The following is a 26,453-nucleotide window of genomic DNA, read 5'->3' as shown; positions in this document are numbered from 1 at the left end:
TATTTTTGAAATATTTTTTTGTAAGATTGTTTACATAACTATAAAAAGTACTTGAAAAAAAAAATGAATTCAAAATTTAATTTATAGATCTATATGTTTGTTTATTTTATCTTTAGTTTACGAAGTTTAAAAATTCATATTTTATTCATCACAAATTCATACCTTAATTTTTAAAATTATCTAAATAAAGTAATTTATATCGAATATTTGAATTACACTAAAACATTATATTCCCTCATTCTCAAATAATAATCGTTTGGGAGTATAGGGTTTGAGAGCAACAATATACTCAAAGATCATAAGAGACTTTTGTATCAGATATCTATTTAAAACTTTAAGGCATTAGATATACAAATCACATCTCTTATATATTCAATATTTAATTCATTCATAATAAATGTATAACTAATCACTCACACTTGAATCCAACAATAATGTTAAAATCACTAGATTGTAATTTTTTACACTTAAAATACTATTTTAACTCCCAACTTTTAAAATCTTGCCATTTTGTCCCTTTATTTTCAAAATATCACTTTTGTTATCTTAACTTTAACTAATTTTGAAAATTGGTGGATCCACTGGTTTTGACCAAGTCAAAGTCGACTAAATATTTTTGAATTATTTTCCATTTGACTTATAATTTCTCATTTAGACTTTTTTAAATAGTTATATTTTTTTAATGAATTTTATTAAAATTTGGAATTTTAATATTTTCATCAAAGGATTAACTAATCCAACTATTATTATAATTTTAATTTTAATATTGGTAAACAAAATATACAAGCTGTATATTAATATATGAATTCATGAGACCAATTTTAGAGAATCATACAAAAATAGAATATAATCAAATCATTAAAAAAAATAAACAACGACTCAATCAAACAAATTTATATCTTTTAACAAAAAAAGAAATTTATATTTTTAATGCAAGTATTTTCAGCCTTTTGTCTATAAAAAAAATGCTAGAATTAATATTCGACTGTTTTACAAACTTTATACGCAAACTTCTTAAATGGTAGTTTCTTTTTTGACTGAACTTAGATGGTAATTTTTTAAATATAGAGGCAGTATTAATTAATTGCCCAAAAAAAAAAAAGAGTATTAATTGATAGAAAATATTATAATCTCTATAAATTAAGAATCCTAAAGTAAGTTTCATTCAGTCTCTAACAAAAAAATGAATCCATCAACATGCATATCCTTCTTTTTCACCATTATCTTGATCTTGAATATTTCTCATGCCATTTCACCAAATTCAGGCTCCAAGTTGTATGAAAATGTATGCAACAAAGCAAAGGACAATGAACGTTGTCTAAAACTTCTAGAAAGCAACACACAAATAACTTTGGCCAAAGATTATCTAACTATTTGCAAGTTATTCTTAGAGATGGCACTTGAGAAGTCCAAAAATGCCCAAAATATTCTTAAAACATTTATGATCCAAAACCCTTCTTCATTAGCCATCAAACAATGTGCAACCGATGATTACAATGGATTGATTACATCGTTTAAAAGTTCATTAGATGAGTTGGTTGATGATCCATTAAGTGCAAACTATGATGCCAAAGTTGCCGGTGATGGACCACAAGCTTGTGATCGTGCCTTAGCCAATGAAAAGATAGTTAATCCTTCTATTTCTACAATCAATGATGAAATGACATTTCTTAGTGTTGTTGGATATTTAGCCACAAGCTACCTCCGACAATGAGTTATGTGGTTTTTGTTGTTATGTTGGTTTAGGTTATTATTGAATTTTAAATATATATATATATATATATATATATATATTAACCTACCATTTGAAGTTTAAAAAATTCATATATAACTTCTTTTCTATTACTCTTATTTGCATTAGTGTATGAGAGTGTCGACTGAACGTTAGTATTTATAAGAGTGCAAAAAATGAAATTATTTTACCTTACATTTATTCTTTTTCTCAGAACCTTTGCTATCAATGTTTTCCTTTTCACTCACTCACACCAACCACAAAAGTCCTCTCAAGCAAAACTTTGTGGATTGTACATATCTTTGTTTCGAAAAAAATGTTTTGAAAATAAAAATAAAATATAAATTATCAAATATGAGTATCAAAATTAACCACAAATTAACTGATTATAGTTAAAAAGAAGTTTAAATGAATAACAAACACTATCATGATTTTTTTTTCAATAGCTTGTAACACCGTCTCTTCCTTTTAATAGTCAGTTTTTATTGTATAACTTCGTTTCTTTATCTCATTTTCTCAAAAACTATTCTCTTATTATATTTATGTTTGTCTGCGTCTCGCTGAAATATAATAATGTACAAGAAAGTGTAAAAAATATTTAAAACAATGTAAAAAAAAAATCAGAAACAAGAAAATTCGTTTTTGAATTTTTGTTAGTTATTTTTTAAATTTTAAAAATGAACTTTTTAATAGTTATTTTGTATATAAAAAAATTTAAAAATGAATTTTTCGAATACAAAATAATTACCGTAAATATTTTTTTGAATTTTCTTATTCACAATATAACTATCAAAAAATTCAAAAATAAATTTTATGATTCAAGAATGTTGAAAAATAATAATTATTTTTTTGAAAGGAAGGTATGTGTGAATCATCTGGAATATTTTTTACTTTTGATCATAGGTATTTTAGAAAGTTTATGAAAAAAAAATTGGAATGTGGGTATAGAATTAAATGAGAGGTTACAAAATCTAATTTTAAAGGGAAGGGTATGGTGTCCAAAAGAAGCTCTGCATTAATGTTAGATAAAATGCGTGATACTCAAATTTTGTACAACTTTTTTAAATAGAAATTATACTTTATCTATTTATATTTTTATCCCATGTTATGCAAATTGTCTATGTTATCCTTTTCATTTTTGAACAATTGTACTTCACTAAATTTAATTTGAATTTCGGAAAATTTTAAAAATGGTTTTCCAGAATATTTTAGTGTAAAAAAATTGAACTTTATCTATTAAAAAACTTTTAAAAAAATACAAATGTTTTCAAAAATTTAAACTCGGAAAACTTAAAAAAAATACAAATGTTTCATAAAAGTTCAAAGTGTGTTTCAGAAAACTTGAAAAAAATTCAAACACGTACTAAAAAATATATAATTTTGCTTTTTTATAAAAATAAAAATGAATTTTTAATAAAATGTGAGGATAAGACTATAAATTTGGAGGTCTTTTAAATATTTTCTTTCTCTTTAGATTTTGGGCTCATTGGTTTGTCTTCTTCATTTTATTTTAATCTGGCTCATTTTGGGCCTTTCTTTAAAAATAAAAATCAAAGACCAAGTTTTTCCTCCACTGGTTCTCCTCCTCTCACATTTTATTTTTTTAAAAAATTATTATATCTTTAACTTTTTATTTATCTAAAATTTTTAGAATTTTTGGAAAACTCATAGTTTAGGCTTTTAGAACAAAAAGTCCATTTTGAAAAATTGAAATTTGAGTCTCTTAAAATATTCAAAATTTAATTATTTTTAAAATATATGAACTTTTTGAGAAATACGTTGAAAATTTAGAATCGAAAATTTTCAAAATACTTTTTTCACTAATGACATACAACTAATTGGATATTCCAAAATTTAGATTCTGAATATTTTTAGAAAATTTTTAAAAATAATATAAAGGTAAACTTATACCTTTTTTCATAATAATTGAGGTATACAAAGGATCAGTAAAAAATAAATCTAATAACGGGCCTTTGTCATCAACACTACTTTTCCAAGTCCAGTTATAGTAAAATGTTTTAGAAAATTAAATTTTATACCCTTTCAATTAGATTTCTATCCCCTATTAATAATGTTTATCTTTTAACTTATTAAAATACTTCTAAGGAAATAGTAAAAATTAAAACAAATTCGGATATTTTGAGCATAATCTTGTATTCCCAAATTCTTGGAAAAGTAAATTTTTTTCTTTGAATTTCTCAAACTAGAAAATTTATATTTCAATACCGAAAATTTCAAAAATGAGATTTACGGTTGATATTTTTAACCAGAAATTTAAGTATTTTGAAATGTCTAGTAGTTAAATTGTGTACCAAAAATTTTGAAAATTAAAATTTCTGGTTGAAAATAACCACCGAAAATTTCTGGTATTGAATATAACTATCTGAAATTTTAGAAAAATGAAATTTTCGGGTCATTTTTTTTTTCTTTCCATTTTTCAATTTTTTTCAGTTCAATTTTTTCAATAAGGACCAGAGGAGCGAAAAACTTTGTAGAATATTATCGAGTTTGACCTCCTACACAATTTAATAGAAGAACCGTTGTTGAAAAAAAGGAGAAAAAGGAACGAAGAGATGCAACAAGAGGAGAATTATGATGTTCAGCCTGAGTTTTAGAAGGAGGAGCAGCAAGATCCTGCGTTTGAGGATCATACACAACACGGGCAGGAGGAGCAACAGGATTACATGCATCAACATCAGTAGTCTGGCGAACCTCTGTTTCATGAAGACCTTTCGATCTTTCTATCCTAAAGGACTATGAACACTACATTGCAACTAGAGTGTTAAATGGACAAGTTAGTAAATAATTTATTTTATTATATAGTATAGTATAATATAGTATAATATAGTATAATATAGTATGTATAGTTTAATATATTAAAATTATAGTTTATTATATGTATAATATAGTATAGTTTAATATATGTATAATATAATATTGTTTAGTATATATATAATAAACTAACTAATTGTATAGTTTATTATGTGCTATTTTAATTAAACAAGATAGATGTGTCTTGAAATTTATTTCAAATGGCAAAAAACAAGATAACTTCATTGATATTAGATATGTATTATCCACTTAGATAGATTACTGGATTACTACATCTGAGTTATATCCTCTACAACGATGTAGTTTGCATAAGATCGATGGTGATCTTATATATATATATATATGTTGTGAGATGACACACAAAGACTAACTCATTTCACTTGTCATTTAGTGAAATTATTATTACTCTTAATGATGTTAGATATCTTTTGGACATAACATGTTTTGGAAAACACAATATTGTATTGAAGTATACGTTTCAATATTATAAAATTTAAATTAGATATTACTGGAAACTCTAATTTAATTGTATTTTTTGTACATTGTAAATAAATATTAAAAAGTAGGTGAATAATCACTAATACATATTTGTGACAAATAAATTTGTACTTCAACTCCAAAATATGATGAATGTGTTAAAAATTAATTTATTAATTTATCAATTAAAATATACTCAAAATAAATATAATCAGGGTTAAGTGGATAACTCAAATAACATATCATATCATGTATATTAGAATCTACGACATATTAGTTACTTTATTTAATATTTTAAATAATTAGGTTATGTAGAATGTTGATACTTGCACACCCCATTTTAAGGGACACCGATTTGAGACATGTGACTTTTTTTAAGTGTAACTAAAAACTAAAAAAATTATGTTAGTTAACTCAAGTACAATCGCACTCAAGTATTGAATTGTGTATATTCTAAAGTCATTCTGGCACTTGGCTTTCATCTATTTTATTTTTCCAACCAGTTAGTGGTACCAAATATCAGTCATAGTGCATGAAAGTTCTACCAGTAGCTGAGTGGTCATGCGTTAGTTGCTACTCCAACCAGACAGTCTATTAAGGTTTCGCTTTGGTGAGACAACTGAATAAATGTTGACACCGTTCCAAGGACTCACATACAATTACAAAAATCTAAAATTCCAAGTGACAAATTGTTAGAATCAATTACACTACGACAAACTAAAAAAATGCCATATGTCTTGACCGATTTGGTAGTTATATTATTGGTTTTTTATTTTTAATTTTTTATGTATAACACAGAAGAATTTGATGAGAAATTTCCTCTTAAAAGGGTCAAAGCAATTTACTTTTTTTTTTGTGTGCACTCTTGTTTTGAGCTTTAGAAATTAGAACATCGCTTTAATTTTTTTTAGTCTATTTAATGTTTTTTTTCAAATAATTGTCTCTTAAATATTTTTCATCAATAATTTTAATTTACATTTTTAAATTAATTTATATGCATCGTTTAAATTTTCTAATATTTTTTTACATTTATATATAAGACATTATAAGAATTTTTTTTACAAAATTTAGAATTTTTTAATGATAGATAAATTAAATATGATTTTTTTAAAGTTTTTAATGCTTACAATAAATTCATATATAATTAATCTGTTGATAAATTTTACATTTTTAGAGAATTTCTTTTAATAACATTCTAAAAATTAATGTAAAAAATTGTTTAACAATTCAAATTACACACGTGAATTGTTTAAAAAAATGGATTAAAATTATTGGTTGAAATTATGTAAAAATTAAAAAAAAAATAAACTTCAATCTTTATACAATTTTTCCAAAAATGTTATAAATAAAGTAATGTACAGCTTACAAAACAAAACACCTATTCTGTTTTGATAATAATTAATATATTATTAGAAGGCCTACCTTTATATAAACATGTATATAAGTATTTAAGGTTTGTTTATTAAGTTAGTCTGTTTTTCGTTTTCAAGTTTTATCTCTTATTCTCTTGTTGGTGTTCATTCATCAAATAATGATAAATTATAATGGCACAATTCTACCTCTATTCTATTTAAGAGTTTAGGTCCATAATAATATTAGATTATTTGTGACACTATCGTTGAACTCAAAAAGACATTAAATATATTAATTATTTTTTTTATATATATCAAATATTTTATATTTATAGTCTGAGACTAATTATTTACATTTAAACCCAATAGTTTTCTGTGGTTGATGAGGTGCAATGAAAGTTATATATATATATATATATATATAATATGCTAAAGTACAATTGCAAAAATTGAATTAAGCATATAACTTGTACTCATCTCTCCCATAGTATGCAGTAGTATTATTTTATGAATTTAACTCTTATATGAATTCTTCAAATAACTTGGGTGGAGTAGTTACAAGCACTTTGATTTCCAAATCAGTAGACTTAGAAAAGTGTGAGATAGCGAACAGATTATCTTAATCTCATTGACCTGATTTGAATCTAAAAAATTGGACTTAATAAAAAATAGGCTAAATTACATACGTGGTTCCTTAACTTAATTTCATGTAACGTTTTAGTCTTTTATTTTTTTTCCCGACTTGGTCCTTTATTTTAATTTTAAGTGACAATTTGATATTTTATGTTTTAAAATTTCAACAATGTTATCCTTTTTTATACAAAAATTCAAAAAAAAAAATTCAAACAAAACTCATAAAATTAATTATATTCTTCAATATAATACAAATTTCATCAAATTCGTAACGCAAATCTTCAAATAAACTCATATTTTCATACTTTATTTGATATTGTTAGGAATAAATGACTAAATTGGAAAAAAAAAGATAAAGGACTAAATCAGAAAAATAAAAAAATAAAGGACTAAAACGTTAACTGAAATTAAGTTAAGGGACCACAAGTGATATTTAGCCTAAAAAATATAATCCAATATATTACTAACAAACGATCTATTAATAACAGTGTAAATCACAAAATCAGTACCGAATTTCTTATAGTGGTCGGTGTACAAAATTAAAGATATCAACACAATTTTTCAAATTTCATATTATAAAAAAATTTAGGGCCTCCCTAACTAAGGCATCTTCAATGTTATGGTTGCACGTATGGGCGGCTAGAGCCGACCTAAGAGAGAGGTACATAAACTTTGTTTTAGGTCTCGTCAAAAAATAATTTTTATTTTAATTTTTATACGGTTGATATTGATTGAGTTTGAGGGACTTTCGCTGACAAAATCCATCCATAAACCTAGACCCCGACAACTTAACAGCCAAAGGTCACCTTTGGATTCTTAAGTAGGGGGCAAAGAGGAGCACGTAGGAATGCCGACCACTACATAAGCCACTGGTGGCTGAGAGAAAGCGAGCAACACCTTGTATAGGTTGGGCGGAGATATTTTAAAAAGTCTTTATACATCGTAGAAAAGAAAACAGGCCTTCAACAAAATTTACAATTATACACACAAAAAGGCTATTTATGACGAGGATAGTGTAAAAACATCTTTATATATTAAAGACATTCTTTTTCATTAAATAGCATCTTATAATATTGAAGACATTATTTTTTTCTTAAAAATTGTCTCTTAAAATATCACGTTGAAACTTTTGTATGAAATTTACTATCAAGACAATAAAACAATTATTTTTTTTACTTTGACCATACTTCCTTATTTAACTTTAACATTAGCGTTTTTAACTTATATAAATCTAATAAAATCTTCTACATTAGTCTTTGACGTTTTTGTAGAAAAGTTGAAAGTTTTATTTCATTTTTTGAAATTATATAAAGAAAATGAATTTAAAATTCCATGATTCCTACCAAATAATTTTTCTATAGTTATTAAATAAAATATTAATAATTTATTTATTAACTATTTTTTTTTTTTGATAATTTTGCTTTAGGCCTCATAATGTGTTGAATCGATCCTAGTCCTAACTGCATGTTACAACGATTATAAAGATGAAGATGTTGGTTCCGAATATGATGAAGAAGGTTTCAATGAAGAAGATGGAGAATGTTATTCATAATCTTTGCAACTCGCATATTAAAGAAAACACTCGTATAAAGGATAACGACAAATCTATGCGCAAATCTAGCTAGTAATTCAGAACATGATCTACTCAATCACTGTCAATTTTGCTTTCTTCGCGTAAACGATGATTGAGAGTATCAATCTTATATATGCTACATTTAAACCCTAGTGTTTGAGAGTAACAATATGAAATTACCAATTTTGCTTTACCGTGAATGAAGTTTGATCTTTCTTATTTATGTCGTTTGTGTTTGAGATGTCAATTTATTATTTCACGTACGTGATTGCAATGAGTTCACATAATTTTTATTTCGTTCCATTTTGATTTTTTGTTCTATTTTGTTATATTTGTTAAACATTGTTGTTTGCGTGAATAAACGTTAAAGATGGTATAGTTTGCACTAAGAATAATAAAGTTTGTTGAAGGTGGTTAGTTGATTAGGTTGATTAAGTAATTTACTTTTGTATCAAACTTTTTACTACCATGTGATGTGTTCGTAACATCATTTTCGTAATTTTGACACATGTCTAAATATTTCTAATGAAAAGTTATGTGGCTAATAGAAGAGAATGAAGACAAAAAATTAAGAATTGCATCCAACTTTGTACTTAAAATTCATGTCTAAAAGTGACTTAATCCATATATTTGAAACATACACCAAACATTTTTTTATGAGATGTTTCATCATATTTTATTTAGATTTATTTTATCTTATTTTCAAGGAAATACATTTTGAATGGTTTATTTTCCCTAAAAAACACCTCAAAGATCAAAAGTTAAGAATTTGTTATGGATATTGCGTAATAGTGTCTTTAACCAAAATAAAATGAAATATGAAATATTTATCAACAATCTTACGTCAAAAGTTAAAAATTTATGATAGATATTGTGTAACATACATCAAAAGTTAAAAATTTATTACATATATTGAGTAGAAAGTGTATTTAAATCAAAGTAAAATATGAAATATTATAAATAGCTGGCAAATATCTGATTTTATATAATTAAAGATTATTAACTAACTATGAATAACACTCTAAAAAGTATAATGTCTAACCTTAAAAAATTGAATAAAAGGTAAAGGTTATTAACCATTTAGTGAAGATAAATATATTTTTAAGATTTGATTATTTTGAGAGAAATAAGAAAATGAGAGTTATAGTTAAAGAAAAGAGAAGTTGAAGAGAAATAATAAATTTTTCTTGTTTGGTTTCTATAGAAATAGGAAAGAGAGACTCAAAATTTTTTAGTCATACACATTTTAACTTTCTTCTCTCGTGTGAAGAATGCAAGAAAAAATGTGGTTATTTTTTACTTTTCCAAATTGACCTTGTGATTGATCATTGGCTTTTGTAAGTGCAAACTTTTTCGTGTTCATCCGTTTATGCATCACAACGTTTACTCCAATTTTTTTTATTAATTCAATTTAATTTAATTATTTATTAAACTATCAGACTCTTTTCAGCTAAATTAATGAATGTTAATTTAATTTATTAATTTCTAAATATTATTTGATTTTAATTCAACTATAGAGATTTCTTACATAGTAATAATATGAGACGATTATTCTGTTACAACAAACTCGACGTCAGAAGTGGATAGCCGCTCGATCATCATTGGACAGTTGTGATTGATCGGGGGCGAATTTGACGTTGTTTAGTGTGAACAGAGGTCTAACAACTATTTGTCTGGTTTACATGAAGTCAATTCGAAACATAAATTTTAAACAAAATGAAAGTGATTTAAAAAATAATAATTCAAAAGGATAATATTAAATAGTCTGTGGAAACGTGAACGTCAATTAATTACTTTAACATATTCTAACCTCTAACCAAGCCTTAATGATGCACATGAATTAGAACTGGCTCAATAATTACGTTATTTTAACTAACACCCTTTATTGCGATGGAAAATTGGGTGATGTGAAGTTATAGAGGTGAGAAGGGACAATGGATGCAATAACCTCTCCTAGTCCTACTTCTATGTTAGGTTGGAGGGAGAGTGTGTAGGGACAATTTTCAACAAGTCAAATCTTCTCTTCTTCTCCATCACTCTATGTGTGGTGTTTGTTATATGTGTAACGTAATATAGTATTAAAAGAATAGACACCTTAACAAATATTTTAAATATACTTGATACAGAAATAAAATTAAAAACTTTTGAATATTAAATACACAATATTCTAAATTTTATTTTTATATTTATTTTGCAAGTACTTTAAAGGAGGGGTATAACCGATCGATTTAATTTGATTTGATTTGATTTTTGAGAATAAATAAATTTAAACTAATAAAAAATTAATTATTTTGATTTAGTTTTTGAGAGAAAATAAATCTGAAATAATAAAAAATAATGTGTTTGGTTTAATTTTGATAATTTTTACTGACGAAATCTGAATCAAACTAAACGTTAATCAGTTGTTTTGGTTTTGTTCGATCCAATTGATATATTAATTTTTTTTTTAAAAAAATTAACTTTTATTCAAACACGATAGACTTTTTATACAATTAAAATAAGTATATAAGCTGCAATAAAAAAAAATATATTAATAAATATAAAAAACTACATGAAAGCAACATATTTTTTAAGATAAATATATCAATATAGTGTTAAATAAAAGATATAATAATAAAATATAATAATTATCTTAAGTTTCGGATAATTGATTTTGAATAATGTAAAATTGAACCAATAGATATTGGACTTGATTGATTTGGTTTAGACCCAAATAAAAAAAAAATTAAACCAATTTAATTTATTTGATTTGAATCTTTAGATTTATTGGATCATTAGTGTGGTTCTTGCATCGTACCTTAAAATTTTAAAACAATATAGAATCATCTCCAGATCTCTCCTAAAATTTTAAAACAATATAGAATTATCTTCATATCTCTCATACTTATAAAATAATACTACAATATCAAATATAAACAAAAGTATAATAAAAAAAAAGTTGATAAATTTGTTTTAAAATTTAAAACAAATATAACAATTTTTTAACTTATTTTTTCTTATATTTGAGACGGAGATAAATAGTAATGAAAGTCTCTTTCAATTTAGTGGCAATTATTACCATATTTCATGTAGGTATAATAAATTTATACAATTGAGCAGTACTACTTGCAGTGGTCTTATCAATATCCTATCATCCGATAGATAAATCATTCCTAAATGGACTGATACCAAATAATAATAAAATAAAATAAATAAAACATAATAAAATTATAAAAACGAACTTTGACCACGTGTAAGACAAAAGGGATTTAATTCCGAAATCCAAATAAGAATATCGTAAAAAAATCAAATCAAACTCTTAAATTTTAAATGGTTCTATTTTTTCTCTTATTAAAAAATGAACTGTTGTTTATTTAATCATATTGATAAGAATTGTTGACTAATTTAAATTTTTAATCAATTTAAATTAATTAATTAATTAAATATATTATAAATTCAAATTAAGTTATTCGAATGACATGAATCTACAAAGTCAAATTCAAAACTAATGTAATAAAGCGACGAGAGTGAGTGATAGCAAGACATGTAACTTAGTCCGTTTCAGCTTGGTATGTTAATCTTTATCCAGTTGAACGGGATTATCTGTTTATGTGGAATATCGTCACATGTTTGGATATAATTTTTTTAATCAAATTATCATACCGATTGGTAAGATTTTGAAAGTCCACGATGACACAAAAGTGAAAAGAAGATTAGATTATGCAGTTATAATATGTTATTGTCTCCAATTGTGTGTCCTTACGAGGATCTTCGGAGGTGGGGCCCTTTTCAAACTTCAACGAGGAGGCCAGGTAGCATTCTCACTATGTGGGAATGAGATTCTACGATTAATTGAATTATATTAATAAATTAATTTTTATTGTATTAAAAATGATTAAATCAGTTAAATGGTTTATAAATTTAAATATAATATAATAATTTATTTATATATTATCTTTTAAACTAAATTATATATGTGATCCCTTAATTTAATTTCAGATAATGTTTTAGTCTTTTATCTTTTTTTTTTTTCTGATTTAGTCTTTTATTTTAATTTTAAATGACAATTTGATATTTTATGTTTTAAAATTTCAACAATGTTATCCTTTTTTAAACAAAAATTCAAAAAAAAAATTCAATCAAAACTCATAAAATTAATTATATTCTTCGATATAACACAAATTTCATCAAATTCATAACGCAAATCTTCAAATAAACTCATATTTTTATACTTTATTTGATATTATTATGAATAAAAGACTAAATAAAAAAAAAGATAAAGAACTAAAACATTACCTGAAATTATGTTAAGGGACACGAATGTAATTTAACCTATCTTTTATTACGACTCTCGAACAGATTTTTACTAGATAAAATTGTTCATTTAACATTAAATGAAGCATAATTATACAATTAAAACATGCATAATTATACAATTAAAACATTTAAAGGCGTAAAAATTGCATTTAAGCTCAAAATATGATGAACTGGACAATGTAGTCACGGAATTTTCCCTTATGTACATCACCAACTGGTTCCGTACGAGTGCTTAGCTTATTATAGGTTGCCGTTTTCTTTTTCTTTTAAGCAATAAGGGTTGACAGTGACAAAGAGGGTTTGATTTTGGTTTTTTTACGAAACTAGTTCAAATGGTTTGGTTTAGTGTAAAAAAATAGGTATTTGATAGATACTCTTTATTTTATATTAGAGTGGCATTTCTTCACCTAAAAATTTTATAAAAAAAAAAAAATACTTACAAAACTAAAAGTGTATTTAACTATGGTTTCATTTGCTAAAAAAACATAAAAATAAAATAAAAACTGGTCTTAGCATCTAGTACTTTTAAAATTATTTTCTAGAGATTTTAAAAAATATAAATTAATTTGTGATTGTTTAATGTAATAAATATTTTTTTAGAAAAAAAGAAGATCAATGATAAAAAAAAATTATGAGAAATTACTCAAAATATTTTTTCATTTGAAGTATTTTTTTAGATTATGAATTTTTTTTTTAAAACTTGTAACAAATGGATAAAAACATTTAAAAGTGATTATATTTTCAAAAAAATATATCGCAGCAAACCTAATCCATATTTTACTTGTAGATTATAAGCCATAGATCACTTTCATACATTTTCTCGATGGACCTGTTGTTGAAATCATGAAAATACTAAAAGATTAATGTCACCTCTTAGAAAGTAAAAATCCATGGTCCTCTTGCTCTCACTACTAAAATGGAATTATATGTATTAGATAAGTAGTTAAATTGATAATATTTTCTTTTTATCATTCATTAATTAGTTGTAAGTTAATTTTATATTTGTCATAGTTGAGTTTGTTAAAGGATGTTAGAAGTTATTCACCTAATATATAATCTCTCTTTTGTAGTTATTTGAAATTTTTTGTTCACCATGAATGAGATTATTCAAAAATGTTCCATTTTACTTGTATTGTAATAATATGACCCATGTAAATTTGATAAAAACTAAGAAAAATTAATATAACTCGTGTTTTGAAGCATTCATATTCATTTTATCTTGTACTTTACACAATAATACCAGTCATGTTGTTATCTTACTCATTCCAAAGAGGAGCTTCATGGGCTTCAACTTTTGATTATAGATAAATCATCATTGAAGTTTCATATACTTTTTAAAAGGTTCACCGTGTATGTACTTGCGTATCAAATAAATTCACATATAATTTGCTTTATGTTTTCATTGTGTTTGGTTCCGCAACGGCAAGAATTGACTTATATAAAATTAATTTTGAAACAATGGATTTAGATTAAAATTGAATTGAACTAAATTGATCTATGTTTAGATATATTTAGGTAAAATAGATTGTTATCAAAATAGATTTTAATTAAGGCGGTGTAAAAAATCCGATTATGATGTCCAAATCTATAGTCGGATTCAAATCTATTTAAAATATTCAGTTAAAATAATATAGTTACAACTCAACTCATTTACCAATCGGTTGAATATTCAGACATGTTTTATTTTTGGATTTTGATCTTACCCGGTTATTATCCACTCAACTCACAAATTTCAATTACAATATGCAAGAACCCTGAATACGTTCTTGGAACCCAAATTCGTTTTTCTAAATTGTAATTTATATACAATTTAAATTGAATTAGCAAGATGCTCTCTTTCTCTCATTAACCCAACAATTTTTTTTTGCTGCTTCTTCTCTGATTTCGACGACAACGAGGTAACCAATCGTGAACCTTAACTCCATTCTTCCATTTATCTCTTCATTTTCTACATTTCAATCCCTTCGTAACTTAACAATACTTTTCTCCATTTCTACATGTATTAAGTTTTGTATCATTCATCCCATATTATGCGTTTTCAGTACAAATTTCACCATTTTCATTACCTTAACAAAATCTTATCTTTTTACAACAACAAAATTATTTCCTAAAAAACATATTTACCTTTTCTTAAAAACTAAAGTTCATACCTTAAGTTTTAAAATAATGCATAAAAATATGACTCATTTTTAATTACTTCATTTTGTACAAATTAGTCTTTTTTGTTCATCTTAGACTTTTCTTTTATGTTTTCCTTTTGGCATTTTATATAAGTTTAACTATTTTGTTTCCTTTCATTTTGTACAAAACGCGGTGGTGCTTGTTTGGCTCATGTTACTCTTGGTGAAGATCGAGAAGTGTTTGATTTTATTTTGTGGTTCTTAGCTTTTCTAATTATTCCAATTATAATTAGTATACGACTTTAGAAGTTAATGACTATACTAGTTACTTGAATCCCTTTATACTAGCAAAGATTTTAAATTCAAGTTGAGTTGTTACTTATAGTTATTTTGCGGTCTTGTCTTTTATGAAGGCTTCAACAAAAAGTTGTTTGTATTGTATTGTTGATCCATGTTTTTCTAGTATTCTCTTTTGTTCAATTTGCTTTTTCCTTTTACGGTCAAATATTTGAACATTAATTTTTAGTTGTTTTTCAAGATGATGGTCTATAGTTTACACAAGGGATGATAAATGTGACTGACTTTGTTTAAAATAATTTTGTTTGCATGGGAGTATTGGTATTGTTTCTATCTCTAAAATTGTTGGAATATCAGGTTCTGAGAGTAGTTTGGTTGTGATGTAGTATGGTGTATAAATTGTAATTTACCTACGCTCATTATTGATTGAATTATATGGTGATGATTTATTTAAGGTAATGAAAAGAAAAATATGCTCAAGTTTGCTCGTAGTTTTGTACTCATAGTTTCAAAATGCATCAAAATCTTGAAATTAACAAGTTATATCAAGTTTTCCATATATAATGTCAACTTTTCAAATAATTAAAAAGTACACAAATCAATTAAAAAATAAAAGGATTTTAATCATTTTTGAGAAAAAAATATCGATTTTAAATTTAGATTTATCAAAACCGGTTGCATAACCAGAAATCAGTTATTTAACCATATAGATTTTCTAACTGGTTTTATAACCAAAAAATGGATTTGATTATAAATCTTAATCCATGTAATGATTATAAAATTGATATGGTTTGATTTAAAAACTAAAAAAAAAAAAAAAAAAACCAACCATGCACAATCCTAATTTTAATAGTATTTAAAACTAAATTTAAGTTCCATTTTAGATAATCATTTAATTTTATGTTGCATTGATAAATATTATATAATTATGTAAAGAAGACTGATAAAAAAAAATCAATAAAATATATATTGTATTAGCATGATTTTTTAAATACAAGTATCTAAATAAAAAATACAAAAATAAATGATAATGTAGTTTAGGTTAAAATGCACTTTTAGTCCCTAAGTTTCAAAATCCAATGAATTTGGCCATTCTAGTTTGAAAATAGCAACTTTAGCCCCTTAAATTTTATCCTTGTTTACAAAAGTTTGGATATGGATGACAACAAAACCCACATTCACATGTATCCACCAAAATTTGTCTTATTTTGGGTTGAAAAACCAACTTTGATTGGTTGCGAGTGCAAGTTTTTCCCAAAATTAAAATTTGAGGGTGCAAATGGGTTTAGGAGTCTTGATTTTCACTATACACCTGCCGCTAAACCTGTCTTGCCGGTAGGGGTGGGAACAGACTAGATCGTCCGTTATGGGCATATGACATGACCTACTTATAGTCTGGTTTGACCAGTTTAATAAAAAGGTTAGGGTCGAACGTTTTTTAAAGCCTATTAATTTAAATAGATTAGGGTCGGGCTTATAGAAAAATATATTAGGCATATATATATCACAATTGCTCGTTGCAGTCCCTTAACTTAATTTCATATTACATTTCAGTCGTTTATCTTTCTTTTTTTCCGATTTGATTCTTTAATAAAAGTAGTGTGAAAACAAATAAATATCACTAACATTATCATATTAATCGAGGAGAAATTAAAGCATAAAAAAAAATTAAAGAGTTAAGTTTGAGAACATACATCAAAAGCAATAGGGGGCCTTTTTGTTGATCTCAAAAAAGACAAATCAGTGAAAACAATAAGAAAATATAGAAAAAATGGAGAGAAGGGTAAATGAGAAAGGGATGTCAGCAAAGTTTTTAAGGTTGACGATGATGATGAGGTCGGCGACGATGGTACTGAGGGAGAAGACAATCAATCACGGGAGTGGAGAAAGACGTTGAAGTTCTTTGACAAATTTTGATTCAATTTGAACTTAGAGATTTAGGTTTTCTCCTATTTTTTTCATATTTTTTTTATGGACAAATCTTTTTAATTCATAGGTATTCTTTCTCTTTAACTTTCATTTTATTTTTTTTACATATTCTTTTTATTAACAGGATTTTTTAAATTTATTAAAATATGTTACCATAAAACTAATCAGTTATATTATTAAAATTATTGAAAAATTTAATTAAATAAAAAATACATAAATTAATTTTCAAAAAAATTAATTTAATTATTTATAAAATATGATTTAAATTCATATTGAAGAGTTTTTTTTTTAATAAAAAATAAATCACATTTAAAAACAAAATTATATCATATTTTAAAATATGAATTAACTTGCGACGGAATTAGTAAAATTTTCGTTACGAACATGGCGCTAATATTCCCCTCCTTTACAACTTTTACTAAATTTGCTGACATAATAAACTTTTTGTCCAAAGTTTCAGACGGAAATAAATAATCCGTCCCAAAATCATGACGAAACATTAATTCCGTCTCACAAAAACATAGTTTTCGGATAAGATATTTGTGATAGAAAATGGTCGCAAACTCTTAATTTGAATTTTTTTTCTTGTAGTGACTTTTACAAAAAAATAAAAAATAACGGATTAAAATTTTTATTTTCAAACTAAGAGGATGAAAATTGCTAAATTTTAAATTTTCAAATGGACCTATAATTATTGTACAATACAATTTACAGATGCAGCATCTACTATATGATAAAGTATTGTTTAATTAATACAATATTTATTGAAATCGATTTTCTTTTAACATAAAAGCTACTCCATGAAGCTTCATCTTGAATTGATTTTGGTGCCCAAACTCAAGTTAACAAATTTATAACCAAACATATATATTGACTCAAAAATTGCTTTTGCCATGGAGAGACTCAGGTTTGGTACACTTCAAAGTTTGTTGGATGTTTGCACCAATGCACTGGCTACATAATCATTGAGGAGAATGCAAAGGTTGCAATCGATTCTTATATTTAGCTAGACCCAACAACTTTGCAATTGGTGTATTAGTGCATCATCTACTACATAAGATCTAGGTGTGACACACCCAAAGATGGTCCATAACATAAAATAAGTTTGTTGGGGGTTGAGATATTGACATGTTAAGTCTTTTTAAACCAAAAAAAAGAAAAGAAAAAGAACATTCAAATGCTTAAAATCTCTTCCACTCAACACACTAACTCTCTCCTTATAAAAAACACTACTCTAGCTCAAACTTTCCAACCCTCTCTAACACCAAAATTCTTTCTCTCTCTCTCTCTCTTTACTCTCAACCTATTCTCACTCTCATGGAGTTCCTTTTTTTATTTTACATAGTTCCAACATTGTACTTATGTTTCCTAATTTGGAAGTTATTTGATAAAAAGAAGGACCAAGAGTGTTACATATTAGATTACCAATGCTATAAGCCAACACAAGATAGAATGCTAGGGACAGAGTTTTGTGGCAAACTAATCAAAAGAACTGAGAATTTGGGTCTAGATGAGTACAAATTTCTCCTTAAAGCCATTGTAAGTTCCGGCATCGGCGAACAAACTTATGCGCCAAGAAACATCTTCGAAGGCCGCGAAGCGTCCGCAACACTGGCAGACGGAATCTCCGAAATGGAAGAGTTTTTCAACGACAGCATCGAAAAACTCCTATTGAGGTCGTCGATTCCTCCTTCAGAAATCGACGTCCTCGTTGTCAACATCTCAATGTTCGCGACGCTTCCTTCCCTGTCGTCGCGGATTATCAACCGTTACAAAATGCGAGATGACATAAAAGTTTACAACTTAACAGCAATGGGGTGTAGTGCTAGTCTTATATCACTAGACATTATTAAAAACATTTTCAAAACACAAAGTAACAAGTTAGCACTTTTGGTAACATCAGAATCACTTTGTCCAAATTGGTATCAAGGTAATGAAAGATCAATGATCTTAACCAATTGTATCTTCCGTTCTGGTGGTTGTGCAATTCTCTTGACAAACAAAAGATCCTTAAAGAACAAAGTCATGTTGAAATTGAAGTGTTTGGTTAGAACACATCATGGTGCAAAAGATGATTCTTTTACTTGTTGTATTCAAAAGGAAGATGAAAAGGGTAGAATTGGTGTTCATCTTAGTAAATCTCTACCAAAAGCAGCTACAAGAGCATTTGTTGACAATTTAAGGGTAATTTCACCTAAAATTTTGCCAACAAAGGAATTGTTAAGGTTTCTTGTAGTGACCCTTTTCAAAAAATTTAGTATTTCTAGTTCTAGTTCTTCTAAAACTTCTAGTGGAGGAAAAACAAGTACAAAATCACCAATAAATCTCAAAACTGGTGTTGATCATTTTTGCATTCATACAGGAGGAAAAGCAGTGATAGATGGAATTGGATTAAGCTTAGATCTAAATGAATATGATCTTGAGCCAGCTAGGATGACACTAAACCGTTTTGGAAACACCTCAGCTAGTAGTTTGTGGTATGTGTTAGGGTACATGGAAGCAAAGAAGAGACTCAAAAAGGGTGATAAAATTTTCATGATTAGTTTTGGTGCTGGATTTAAATGCAATAGTTGTTTGTGGGAAGTAGTCAAAGATCTTGGAGATGGAAATGTTTGGGAAGATTGTATTCATGATTATCCACTTGACTCTTTGGTCAATCCTTTCATGGAGAAGTATAGTTGGCTTAATGAAGTTGAGGATCCAAACAATTATGAAATTCCTGATTTTCTCAAGTGAAATTTAGGTAATTTAATTTCATTCATTGTTATGAAATTAAATAGTAAAGTTAAGAAAATAATATTATTCAAGGGGTGTATCAAATTTTTTTAAACTAGATTTCTTGATAGGGGGATCGAGTTATTGGGCATTAATTTCATTTTTATGTATAATACTATTCACTTGTTATTGTTTAGTACTCAATAAGGAGTTTGTCTACTTTTTTTTCATCTATAAATTATCTCTATATATATTGTGGGGACATGGTTGGTTTCTTTTTATAGTACACTTGACTATTCTTTACCATATATTTTTTTAATTGAATCCATTCATAACTTCTTTATCATATTAATTTTTATGTTATTCCTTCAAATACTACATAATTAAGTGTTTTATAAATGTTGCACCATATAATATCTCTAATCATTCGATCATTTTCTATCATTTTATTTTATAATTATAACTTCAATTTATTGAAAACTATAAAATTAATGACTTATGTTGCTTATTAGTGTAAAATTATTTATACTAATAGTACACTATTATTACTTTCTTAAAAATATTAGCTTGCCTTTAAAAAAGTAGTGGATTACCATTAATTTTTTGGTTTGCATTATTTGTTTAAATTTGATGAAAAAAACGAATTATTGATTTTGGAAAAATTGAAACATGAAGGAAAATAAATCCTGTAAGAATTTTCATTTATTCTAATCAGATTAATATTAAGGGTTTTTTACTTGTAGGGTATTCTTCCTTTCTAAATGTCAAATTCCCTATGAGTCAAAAAGAAAAAATACCAAATCTATGGCCAAAATAGAATAAAGATAAAACTTCGTTAAAATTTGTAAATGAGTTACAAATCAGTCTTATAAAAATAAGTCATGTGAAATATAAAAATATGATAAAACTCCCTTTTGTCAAATATTAGTAATAGTCTTTTATGAATTAATCTTCTCCATATTATTTTTTATTTCTAGATTTTGGTCGTGGATTTAAATTTCTATATAGGAAAAGTTTGTGCTTTGCAGAATGCTTTTGCATTTAAATTCATTTTTTATATTTAATTAATTTAAATTCTGTATTAATTTTATCTTTAAGAAACTGGTATCCAACAAAATTTTGGAATATTAAATAATTAATGTTTAAATAAATCAAATTAGTGATCATTTATCATTCATAAATAGTTTTTGGGTGTACGTGTAAAATAATATTCTCTATTAAAATAAACTGTTTGGTGTTTTCCTTCACTTCATAAAATTGATACTCTCAAATTTTTATTTTTTATTTTTTGACACACCTATCGAAAAATATCTTGTTATAAAAAAATTAAAAAAATTGGAGAAAAGTAAAATACAATGATTGCTTGCAAAACTGTTTGAAAAATTGAATGGCAAATGGCCAAATAATTGTACTCTGTCAAAACATTAAACCACTATTCTCATTTCTCTTTCCTATTGCAAATACTCTAGAAAATTAAATGCACAATTGACCGGGTAATTTTATCTTGTTTTTTATTGTTTGGTGAAAAAATTGATTTTGTAAATTGATTTTTTTAATAAGTATCCATGTAAATTTTAATTTTAAGTTATAATTAATTTTAAGAGAAATTAATTTTAATTGATATTATTTAAATATATCAAAATTAATTTGATGTGTTTAAAATTATTTTTATTTTTTTTAATTATGAAGTCAAAGGCGAATTTAATGTGTGTTAAAATTTCAAAGTTTCAATTCCTAACTTTGTAAAAGATCGGCAATAATATGTTGAAAGTGAGGATGATTGATCTAATGGGAGATCTAAAGGTAGGTCTAGGTTGAATAAAGCATTCATTTGTGGGGACTTTTTTTTTCTCTCAACAATTTCCATGCATCTAATAGGCTATTTCAATTTCCACTCTAAAATAAGTGTTCTACTATAGTTTTTTCATGAGATTAAAAAAATTATAAATAAATATATTTTTATCTTACAAAATTATTATTATTATTCACTATTATTTATTAACTATTTATTTTTTAAAATGACTATAATTAAAAATAATAATATATGAATCTTCTCTAACTATTAACCTTTAATTCAAATCAGTTGAATTTTTCACTTTCCATCCTACTTTCCATATTACGGATAGTCTCTTTAGCAAAAACAAATACAAATTACAAAAGCTTCACCAATGAATACATCATCGACCATAAAACTACAAAACACCCTAATTTCCAAATTATCTCAATGTTACAAACTAAAAATTATTCTCAATTCTCCCATGCCCTTGATGAAATGCATACATACTTATTTCACAGGAGCCTCTCTTTGTCAATGATTCCTACATCTCAAGCATTCTCTTGGATTCAACAACTACTGCAATAGCTAAACTCATTCCATTTTATGCTCAACCAATTTCATGACAATGCTTTGATTTATTCAACCATTACTAAAATTTGATACATCCCTTGACTTTAGTTAAAGCTCTAATCACTTAATCAACACTTCATGAACAATTTTGTTCCGGATTCTAATTATTCTCAAAAATTTAAACTATATAGTGAGGATTTATTTACTCCGCAGGTAATTTTTGTCACACTTCTACTTTATTATTAATTGTAAACTTTAAAATTTCATCAATGCAATTATTAAATTAATGATTTTTATTGAGTAGATAAAAAATAATCTATAAAATTTTATTAAATTTTTAAAATATATGGCAATGACACTTTATCAAATAAATTCAATTCAACATATATTATATTTTAAAAATTTAGTAAAATGTTGCCTATTAAATTTTATAGCTACAATTGTTCTATTTCTATTTTTTTTATGTATATGAATGCATGTTAAGATAATTATATATAAACTATTTAATTGTTGAATTGATGATATTTACTTATTGAATTGATGAAATTTGATAAAAAGAAAATTATAAAGTATACAAAAGTTAGGCTTGAGTTCCTCGAATCATGAATTTTGTTCATTAACAGTGGGCCCTTATCTTAGCTTTTAAAATGGCAAGTCGCAACATATCTAAGAAATGAACATTAGATTTAATTAATAAGTGAATTTATTAAGCAGGGTAAAATACTGCCAGCCAGATTATGTTAAATTTTATTTTTTTCACAAACTCACAAGAATTTATTTATTTATTTTTCTGAGGGAACTCACAAGAAAATTGGTAATGCAAATATCTCTCAATACTATTACAGTCAAAGGAAATAGGCACTAGTTGTTTAATTAGCCGTTTTGGTTAAGGTATTTAAAGGATAGATGAATAATAATTGTAATCATGACCAAGTCGTGATTCCAATAATAAATAAAACTATATTCATGATTCAATATATGATCACTTTCTCAACATTATTTATTAGTATACTATTATTGAGATGTTCTCTTCTGTTACCCCCAATATACGTGTGTGGCACTGCTTGTGCTTTCAAGTATATCTTTATGGGAGAATAAATCAAGTGTCGAAAACATAATTAGTGGTTGAGTACCATGTAATCGAGATTGAAAATTTAATTTGTGACCCAAAAGAATTAAAACCAAAAATTTAGTTCATCGACAAACTAGAATGTTTCAACCAATATATTGTGAGTGTGACAGAAGTTGACACAATGGATTAAGTGTGAATAATTAATTTTAACAATAATTAAGTGTTGACTATATAATAAAAGTGAATAATTACACTAAAGTTTTAGGTGAAAATTATTAAATAATATTATATATATATATATTTTGTAATTCTATTAGCATGAGAATTTGTTTATGAAATTTTAGTGGGGTTCTTTCTCTTTTTCCTCCTCTCTTCTATGTTTATGTGTGTTTATTATTGGTAACATGGTTGATTTTGTACGATTCGTTGTGTAGTTGCTATCGATTTCCTCCCTCCGTTTCCAATTCGATTATGCCTCTTTGTTTCCGGTGTGATTATGCTCTTCTGTTTCTAGTGTGGTTCTACTCTTATATTTTTGACAAGATTTTGTTTGGTTATCGATTGACTTTGTTATTGACAGGTTATCCCTAATGTTTTTTTGTCTCGGTAATTGTGTTTGTTGTATTTTCTTGTCTCTATTTATTATGGTTGGTGCTAAATTTGATTCTCTACAAGTTGTTAGTGTCTACCTCAATGAACATAGTTACTCTTATTGGAGTTATGTGATAAAAAAAAATTGAATGAAAATGATATGTGGGTTTATGCTGATTGAACTTTTGTGAAGCATATAGATAAAAATGATGAAGCTAAATATGCAAAAGATTTGAAAATATGGAATCTTCGTAATTCAAAAACCATTACTTGAATTAATAATTATGTTGGGTTGTCTATATGTGTGCAACTAGCAAAATATGATACTACTAAGAGGTTTGGGATCACTTGAAATGTTTGTATGTTCAGTATAACTTTGCAAAACAATATCAGTTGGAAAATAATATTATGGTCTTTAAGCAAAATAATATGACCATTCAGGAATTATATTCGGCAATGACTAATTTTTTAGATCAATTGACTCTTATGGAATCAACTAGGTTGAAAGTTGTCAAAGCGTACATTGATCAAAGAGATGAGCAACGTCTAGTTTGGTTTTTGATGACTCTTGTAATGATTTTGAGCGCCTTCATGAGGGTATTTTGCATAGTTTCTCTCTTTCTATTGTTGAATCAGTAGTTAGTGGATTATTGACAAAAGATATCAGACTTGAGATCCACTCTGATAAGTCAGATAAAGGAGTTCTCTCAACTCTTCCATCTATTTTTGTTGCTCCTGTTCAAAAAGGAAAATCTCAAGGGAAAGTTGGATTAGGTAATGATGAATGTGTTTTTTGCAAAGAAAAAGGTCAATGGAAAATACATTGTCCGAAATTGGGGAGAAAACATAAGAATTTTAGGGGGGTAACGTCCAATGTTGTTGCTTCTACTCCTCCTACCATTGACTCTAGCTCTGGTTCTATATAATCATTTGAGACTACTTCCTAAATATATGATATTGTAGCGCAGCTCCAAAAACTTCTTGTCGCTCAATCACATGCCATGTATGCCTCCTCCACTAAAGGTTTGCACTCCTCTAGTGTATCAGGTATATCTCCTTCCATATGGATTCTTGATTCTGGAGAATCTCACCATATGACGTATGATGATAAATATTTTGTGTATGTGAATCATGCCTTGTCTGTGTCAATTATGACGACTGATGGCACTTATATGCCATTAGCAGACATTGGTTCTATCTCTGCACTTAACTTGTCTTTTATGATGTTTACTATATTCCTAATTTCACTTTGAATCTTTATTTTCCACTTCTTGTTATGCGTAGGATCCACATTCTGGGAGGCTGATAGGGACATGCCATAGAAATTGAGGACTTTATGTTTTGGATGACATGCGATGCCCATATATTGCAGCCTCAACAACCATTACAGATTTATTATCTAGTTTTGTCTTGAATTATTCGTCTTCTAGTTTTTATTTATGGAACTCTCGCCTTAGACATATTTCTGCTTCTAGATTGAAACATTTGGCTTCTAGTGGAGCTTTAGGAAAGTTACAAACCAGTGACATTTTCAGACTGTTGTGGTTGGAAACTTGCTAAATTTTCAATTTACAGTTTAGTAAAAGTGTTTATGTATCATATGCGCCTTTTGATTCAGTGTTTCAGCATCATATGTGCCTTTTGATTTAGTTCACTCTGCTGTTTAGCGTATATCATCAGTTTTCACCAAAGGTGGATCTAGATATTATGTTTTGTTTATTGATGATTTAACTCGTTATTGATGAATTTATCTTATGAAAAATTGGTCTGAATTTTTTGACATTTATCATATGTTTTGTGCTACGGTCAAGATTAAACATAATGTTGCTATAAAGTGTTTTCATTGTGATTTAGGTGGTGAATATACCTTAAATAAATTCTTTGAATTACTTGCTTATGATGGCACCTCCACCAGCGTCTTGTATTGATATTCCTCAACAAAATGGAGTTGCTGAAAGTATTATTGAGACTGTTCATTCCCTTTTGTTGTCGGCTTCGGTTCCTAGTGAGTTTTGAGAGAAAACAATTCTTACTAATGTCCATGCTATTAATAGAACTCCATCGTCTGTCATAACAAGTTTTTCTCCCTTTAAAAAGTTGTATGCTTTTATCCCTGATTACTATTCTTTGAAAGTCTTTTGTTCTACTTGTTTTGTTCTCCGTCCACAAGTAGAGCGCAATAAGTTTTCTTCACGTTCTTCCATTTGTGTTTTTCGGTCAAAAGGGTTATCGTTGTTATGTTCCTCATGCAAAAAACTTTTGAGTTTCTCGTAATGTTGTTTTTCTTGAGTATATCCATTTTTACTATGTTTCCTCTGATTCTCATATTACTAAGAGTTCAGAACTAACCCATATTAATCCGTTAGGTCCTAATGATAATGCTTATAGTGGTTGTAATCTTGAGAATAGTAGAACAAATATTACTACTCTATAAGACGACATCCCTTTTTCGCCTCCCCGTTATCTCTCTCATCACCGTAAGTCTTC

At 26.5% G+C, this 26,453-nt stretch overlaps 2 protein-coding genes across 2 annotated transcripts; both read left to right on the top strand.

Moving 5' to 3' along the window:
• Positions 1 to 1,183: 1,183 nt before the first annotated feature.
• Positions 1,184 to 1,714, top strand: LOC140920832 (uncharacterized). The gene has a single exon (XM_073369679.1). The coding sequence runs from the start codon at positions 1,184 to 1,186 to the stop codon at positions 1,712 to 1,714; it is 531 nt and encodes a 176-aa protein (XP_073225780.1).
• Positions 1,715 to 18,406: 16,692 nt separating this feature from the next.
• Positions 18,407 to 20,218, top strand: LOC101488663 (3-ketoacyl-CoA synthase 3). The gene has a single exon (XM_004505855.4). It carries the CDS (start codon positions 18,559 to 18,561, stop codon positions 19,975 to 19,977), a length of 1,419 nt encoding a protein of 472 aa, XP_004505912.1. The 5' UTR covers positions 18,407 to 18,558; the 3' UTR covers positions 19,978 to 20,218.
• The last annotated feature ends 6,235 nt before the right edge of the window (positions 20,219 to 26,453 follow it).

This window comes from Cicer arietinum, chromosome 6, assembly GCF_000331145.2.
Source record: "Cicer arietinum cultivar CDC Frontier isolate Library 1 chromosome 6, Cicar.CDCFrontier_v2.0, whole genome shotgun sequence".
NCBI classification, from domain to species: domain Eukaryota; kingdom Viridiplantae; phylum Streptophyta; class Magnoliopsida; order Fabales; family Fabaceae; genus Cicer; species Cicer arietinum.
The sequence above is the reverse complement of the archived record's forward strand: the minus strand, read 5'-3'. Positions and strand labels throughout refer to the sequence as shown.

Coding starts and splice junctions, on each gene's coding strand:
- LOC140920832 (XM_073369679.1), top strand. CDS start 1,184: ATGAATCCATCAACATGCATATCCTTCTTTTTCACCATTATCTTGATC.
- LOC101488663 (XM_004505855.4), top strand. CDS start 18,559: ATGGAGTTCCTTTTTTTATTTTACATAGTTCCAACATTGTACTTATGT.